Raw genomic sequence first — 6,636 nt, forward strand, 5'->3', positions numbered from 1 at the left:
CAAAAAAAAAAAAAAAAAAAAAAGCCCAAAAACCTAGAGTACGGTTGAATGTGAACATGCATCACGTGAACTCATATCCACTAGGAAGCGAATGGCGATCTCGACCACAGATCCACGGGGACACCACAGACACTCGAGCAATGGCTGCAACCCGGCTGCTAGTGTCTCACAGCTGTGCACCACTGACGACGGGACATGGTCTGAGCTGTGTGCGCACCCCTGGATGGGCAGCCTGCCGCACACCGAGGCTGTATGGAACAGCCATCATCATCTGTGGGACCACTGTGGTATATGTGGCCTCTCGGAGATGGAAGCGTCATTATGCAGTGCACGGCTGTGCAGTAAGATGTTTTAAACGTCTGTTCCAGGACCGCGAATGAGGATTAAGTGCACGGGCAGAGGCCCGCACAGCGCAGCGCTCACGTGCACGGAGGGGCACTCCCAAGGCCCAGTGAGGGCGGAGCTGAGGAAGGACAGTGTCCAACCCGACATCTGCTGGCAGCACCTCAGCCAGACTGGGACCTGCTGCACACCCAGGGAGCCTCTGCTCGGACGACTTCCACCCAGCCCAGTGCACCCCTGGATCCTGTTCTCAGGGAACCGTCAACCTGCCACTCTGACCGACAGTGACGACAGGAAGGCGGCTTGGCCTTCTGGCCCAGCCCACAGGCTCCAGGAGGCGCACATGACCCCTCAGGACGTCCAGCTCCATAGGGCCTTTGAAAACACCTCGTCTCAACCCTGTCTTCAGTCTACACTGCAGAAATGTATGCTCTTATCTAAGTAAACACAGAAAAGAAGCTACTAAGGCTCCTACTACTTAATCACACAAAGGGACTAAAACTAGCAGAACATCTGATCGATACCGTCAAATTTTACCTTTATCTTTTTCCCTTTTCTCTTCTTGACACGATACTGGCGTTTCTTGGATCTTGTCCCTGAGCTCTTACTTTTCACAGATGACCTGGAACGGGTTTTCTTTCTTCCCAGCACCTTCTTCCGTCTTCCTAAAAAGAAGGTGTTGAAGGTCTGTGCCCACCATGTGCTGGGCCCTCCCACCCTGTACCTGGGGGTCCCAGCCGAGAGGCTGGTGGGAGACGAGGGCCCCGCAGGACCACATGTACTGGCCTGGGTTTTCTAAAACGGAGAAATAAACCATAATTTAAAAAGAATACGTCCCTATGAGGGGAGAGGAGGCACGCAGGCGTGCGGCTTGACTTTTCTGAATATACTCTGGTTTGTAGATCTGACTTTTAGAACCACTAAATACTTTATAAAATTACAAAATGAAAACATATCTACTTGGTGGTGTAACCACAGAGAAAACTCTCCCAAGAGACATTAAAACAAATGCGTTCACTGTGCATTTGTAGTAACACATACTCTAAAGATAAAAAAAAAGTATTTTAACTGCAGAAATACAGTGTTTCAATCCCAGTCAACAGTGCTGGGGTGCTGCTGGTCTGGTTGGGATGAGCCAGGGGCAACCGTAGGAGTCCTCACTTTGCGACCCCAGCACCCAGGACATTCACCAGGAATCTTGGCATGGGAGGGGGATGCCAATTCAGACTGAAGAGATTAGCACTTGAGATGCATGTTAGTAAGACACACCAAATATACGGAAATTCATGAGCTTATCACAATGCTAAACCCTAGGAGATCGCTATTGGAGGGTGCTGTTAAGCAACTCAATTATTTTGAAAACTGGTAAGTCAGAAAGACCAAGGTGTTTCCCTGCTCTGTGTGTTCTACTGGGTAAGTGAGCAGTGGACAAGGGCAAATTTCTCCCTATAGAAACGTATAGCTAACTAAAGCAGTTACAGCTGGACAATGTCGCTTTCCAACATCAATGCATTGATCGGTCTGAGTGGTCATAGCAATGGCTTTCTGATGGAACAAACCAGAACCCGAAGGTGCCCTTGCAAACAAAAAATCAGACAAACTGAACTCACACCCGACCTGAGCAAGCCTCTAAGCTCCAACTAACAATCTGTAGACTGGAGCACAGAACGGGGACCTGCTGACACTGCAGAGCAGTTGGCAACACTGCACTGATGACTCTCCAGGACAGACAGCCAAGAGCAGGGAAGGAGGGACGCCTTGCAGACACAGCCACCGGTCCCAGTACGGGTCTTTCACATTTATGACACAGTTGGAACTTTCAGCACTGACCAGCTACTCCACGGTGCCCCTTTCCTCAGGTCTAACGATGGTACTATGGCTGTGTTTGAAAAAGACTCCCTCTTTTGGGAATATTCCAAAACACTCACAGATAGTGACGATGCTGTGAAGGACCGCTGCGAAATGACGGCGCGGGGCAGCGGCTGCGAGAGGAAGCAGAACCAGCCACGTCCGTTAACTCGGGTGCTGGGACAGGGCCACTGTTTTCTCCCTACATTTACGCAGGTTTAAGTTTGATGTATGGCTATAAATGTAAACAATCACTGGCAAAGCCAAAAAAACCCCCCAAATCTCAAGCAAGTGAATCAAACCACGCAAGCGATGCGTGCACAGCATATACTGAAGAACTGTCTGTCATCGTGCGAGTGACCTTGGCTGCATCATCAGTGGGACACACGCTAGCAACGACAGGAGACCAATGTGCCATGACGTGGTTGGTGTTGAGAAGTGGGACTTCTGATGAGAAGAGACACAGATGTGCGGGAAGCTGTACAGAAACCCCACAGTCCTGAATTTTACTCGCAAGTATCAGTAAGACCTTCCGACGGATCTCCTCACAGCATCACCAAAAAGGCCTAGGGACAACGGCCATCCACCAGCACCAAACAATCACAGAGTTCGGAGTGTTTTCTGGAGAAGTGCTGGAGCCACCGGAGGCCACATGAGGTGCGGGAGGATGAGCCCAGGACCTGTCACCACACGAGACAGCAGCAGAGCCCCCAGCACCACGTGCAGGAAACAGGGCCCACCCACCACAAGGTCCCTCCACATGCCCATGGGTATGAAAGAAATAAAAACTCCAGTATTCCGAGTGTTGGCAAGAATGTGGAGTGACCAGAACTCTCATATATCACTACTGGGAGGACAAGATGGTACAGTGACCTCGGAAAAGGTTCGACAGTTTCTCACGAGGCTAAACATACATTGCCCAGACGACCTGACCGCTCCACTCCTGTACACCCCAGGGAAGTGGGAACGTCTGCCTGCACAAGGGCCCGCGCTGCAGTAAGCACAGCAGCCGTGGTCTCGGCAGTACCCGCGGACAACGACCCACGCACCACCCACAGGCACACGGACGGCGGCAGTCCACACGATGGGACACTTCTCAACAATACGAAGAAATTAACCACAGACCACACAGCTACCTGATTCCAAAAACGCCATGCTGAGTCAAACAAGCAACCGGTCAGAGCACCTGCAGCCAGGTCTTACTAGCAACTTGTTACAGGAAGTCCAAGGACCGGCAAAATGATGCACAGTGATAAATGACACCACGGCTGCCTGGTGGGCGCAGGAGGGCACAAGCTCCAGTAAGCGGCCTACACAGTGGCTGGGGTGGCAGCCACATTTGTCAAAACTATGCAGACATTTGTCAAACCTGGAGCTATACGCTTAAAGGGGGGGCATTCACTTTACTGTACGTTTATCTCAAAGTTAATTTTTAACAGACCACAGATTATAACCCACGGAGTGAATAGGAATCCGTGAGTCCACACCGACAAGAAGTAACTGAGTGGGGAGAGGGGAGGTCGTCCGCAGCACAGGGCGCTGACTGCTGCACACAGGAGGGGTGGCCGCACAGGGCCCCCAGGCGGAGCCAGGCCAGCGAAGAGCCAGACACATGTGTGTGCCCGCAAGTTTCTCCCCAGGTGTTGCCTGCTGGTCACAAGGGAAGACTCGTAACCTCGCAGTGGATACCGCTTAACCAAGTGGCAGAAGGTCACCAACATCAGGACGGACAATGTTACCAAAACTAACAGAGAAAAGGATTAGGAAACCTGACCAGAACTAAACAAGAAAAGAAACTGAATCAGTCACTTAAACTCTTCCCAAACACAAGCGCAGGCCCATAGGGCTTCGTTGGTGAATTCTGTCAAACATTCACAGAAGAAATAGTAGCAATTCTTCAAAAAACCCTTCCAGAACACAGAGATGGAGAGGGCACGTCCTGACTCCTCAAGGCCAGCACCAGCCTGACAGATGCAGGAACAAGCACCACCCAGGCTAACAAATCCAACCCAGACCACACAGCCTGGCTCCCTGTGGTACTTCTGGGTAACTGAGAAGACTAAGCTGCAGGAGGAGGAAACGGAAATGACCCCTCCCTGGGCTCCGCACAGGCGGCTGTGCCGGGAGTACCTGTCTTTCTTCTCCGCTTGGCGGGGGCTCGAGGGGTCGTGGGGCGCTGATACACGGCACTGCTCAGACCGGTGGCAACAGCCTCGATGGTCTCATCCAGCAGAGAAGACAGGAGGTGCCGCGGCACATGCTGCAGGGCAAAGGGACAGTGCTGGCCAGTGGGGTGACCCAAGCAGAGCCGCAGCGAGGGGACAGCATCACGCAGCCCTCACCCCAGCTGGCCAGTCCCCACCCCCTTTCCTTCAACACAGGAGCGACTGAGCAGCCCACAGTGAGCCCCTCAAGGAAGAGGGTCTGGGAGGGCCACTCGGAAGCAAGCTCAGTGTGAGAATGCGGTGGAGGCTGGGCAGGCACTGAGGTGCACCAGGAATCCCAGGTGGGAGGAAGGAGTGGCAGGCGTGGCCTGAGGCGCAGCAGAGCCACCTGGCCAGCCTGGGGCAGGGCCTGCAGCTGAGGGGCCACAACAGGCATGGAGGAGGGATGGAGAAGCCAGAGGGACAGCAGGTGTCTGTGGTGGGACTGGGCACAGGCAGGGCCACAGATCCCTACAGACTCCCCCTGCCCAAACGGCTGACTTTAGAGAAAAAGAAAATGCCATGCGCCCCCTGCCTGCCCTGCTTTACAATGCCTGCCATGGAACAGCTAAAACTGGGTCCCAGAGCAGCGTGCGAGGACCGTCCTAGGTGCCCACCAGGAGGAGAGGGGGAGCTGATGTGGGGCCCGGGAGCATGGGAAGGAATGTCCAAGACTCATTGGTCCTGCCCACCTTGGGCCAGGCCCCCACTGTCTGGCACATTTGACATGAGCTCATGGCACCTGCTGCTGAGAGGCTCTTAGGGCTCCATCCTCTTACCCGAGTGACAACAGTGCACCCACTTCCCACACAACGCTGTCTGTACCAGGGGCCTCTGCAAGCCCAGCCTCTCCCACCCTCCCCCACTGCAGAGACTGCTCTGGGCAGCAGGGTACCCACCTGGACCCTGTGTGCCGTGGAGATGCGGTTCTGGTTCACAGTTGCTCGTACTCTCTCACTCTGCCGGGTCCTGGCAATTGCCCGGGTCCTGACTGCACGGGGCCGGAGCCTGCTGGTGGTGGGCTCCACGTCGGCCAGGAGCAGGGACACCTCCTCTTCACTCGTGGAGCCTGCATCTTGGAAGGAAGAAAAGCCTGGGCTGTCGTACCAGAGGCTCACAGACCACAGCCCTCACACCGAGAGGTTGCCCCACGTGGAGGTCTGGACAGCTCCGAGGACCAGACGCATTGCACACAGCCTCAGCCCCTCCAGCTGCCATGCAGGGTGCATCAGAAGGCCATTCTTCTCTCCCAGAAGCCCTCCCACACACCAACCCTGACCCTGTGGTCCTTCTGGGACTGCAGAGCCGGTCGTGGAAGCACCGTAGCACCCCGCAGCAGCACGTTACCAGCAGCAGGGCCAGTGCACTCCGGGCAGAACCACTCGTCCACCGGCACCTCCTGGAGAGGGGGGTCCAAGCACTCCATGTGGTACCTGCAGGAGCAAGAGGGCGTGAGCATGTCCGGGCTGCTGGTCACACAAGCGACCCATCTCAGTGCCCAAACCCTGCACCGAGCAAGCTGCAAAGCAGCATCCAACCATGCCCAGGCTGGCGACAGGCCAGTGACGGACTCAACTGACCCCAGCATGACTGCACTGGGAGGGGACCGCTAAGGAGGAAACCAGGGTTAGATGAGGTCATTGGGGTGGACCCTAACCTGACAGGACTGTGTCCTTATAAGGAGAGGAAGGACATCAGGAGTGTGAGGACACAGCAAAGAGTGGCATCTTGGACTTTCAGCCTCCAAAACTGTGAGGAAAACAAGTCCTGTGGCCTAAGCCGCCCAGCCTGTCACAGCGACCGAGCTGACCAGGACACACCCCCGGCTGACTGCAGTGCCCATGGCTCCCGCCTTCCCTAGACGCTTGTCCTACACACCATCAGCACGCAGAGGGGCCCCGAGAGTTCCAAGTGCAGATGCCTCACACTGGCTAATGAACAAAGAAAAGGGTTCCTGCTGGAGGTGAATGAGAGGTCACCTGGCCACAGCCTTGTTTCCCAATCGTTCTGTTGAGCCTTTCAGGAAAGCAGTTTGGGAAGGGCTGCTGCTGGCTTGGGCCATCTGTGCCAGAATTCTTTAAACTTCACCCCAAAGACCCCAGATGGCCCTGAGCTAGGCAAAAATAAACAAGGGAGGGCCGGCCCGGTGGCGCACTGGATGGTGCACCGCTTGGGAAGCGCGGCGGCGCTCCCACCCGCGGGTTCGGATCCCACATACAGACCGGTTCCCGCTCACTGGCTG

The 6,636-nt window shown here is 55.0% G+C and overlaps 1 protein-coding gene across 5 annotated transcripts in view; it reads right to left on the reverse strand.

Moving 5' to 3' along the window:
• Positions 1–6,636, reverse strand: part of PHRF1 (PHD and ring finger domains 1) — a 28,696-nt gene that overhangs the window by 8,956 nt on the left and 13,104 nt on the right. For 4 of the 5 annotated variants that reach the window (XM_008593828.1, XM_008593826.1, XM_008593825.1 and 1 more), the window contains 4 exons: positions 5,742–5,827; positions 5,294–5,469; positions 4,321–4,450; positions 880–1,007 (listed from right to left, as the gene is read on the reverse strand). In XM_008593828.1, coding sequence (XP_008592050.1) covers positions 880–1,007; positions 4,321–4,450; positions 5,294–5,469; positions 5,742–5,827 — 520 coding nt within the window. The remainder of the gene's footprint in view (positions 1–879; positions 1,008–4,320; positions 4,451–5,293; positions 5,470–5,741; positions 5,828–6,636) is intronic. The other variant, XM_008593827.1, reaches the window with a different exon arrangement.

This window comes from Galeopterus variegatus, unplaced genomic scaffold, assembly GCF_000696425.1.
Source record: "Galeopterus variegatus unplaced genomic scaffold, G_variegatus-3.0.2 Scaffold9718, whole genome shotgun sequence".
NCBI classification, from domain to species: domain Eukaryota; kingdom Metazoa; phylum Chordata; class Mammalia; order Dermoptera; family Cynocephalidae; genus Galeopterus; species Galeopterus variegatus.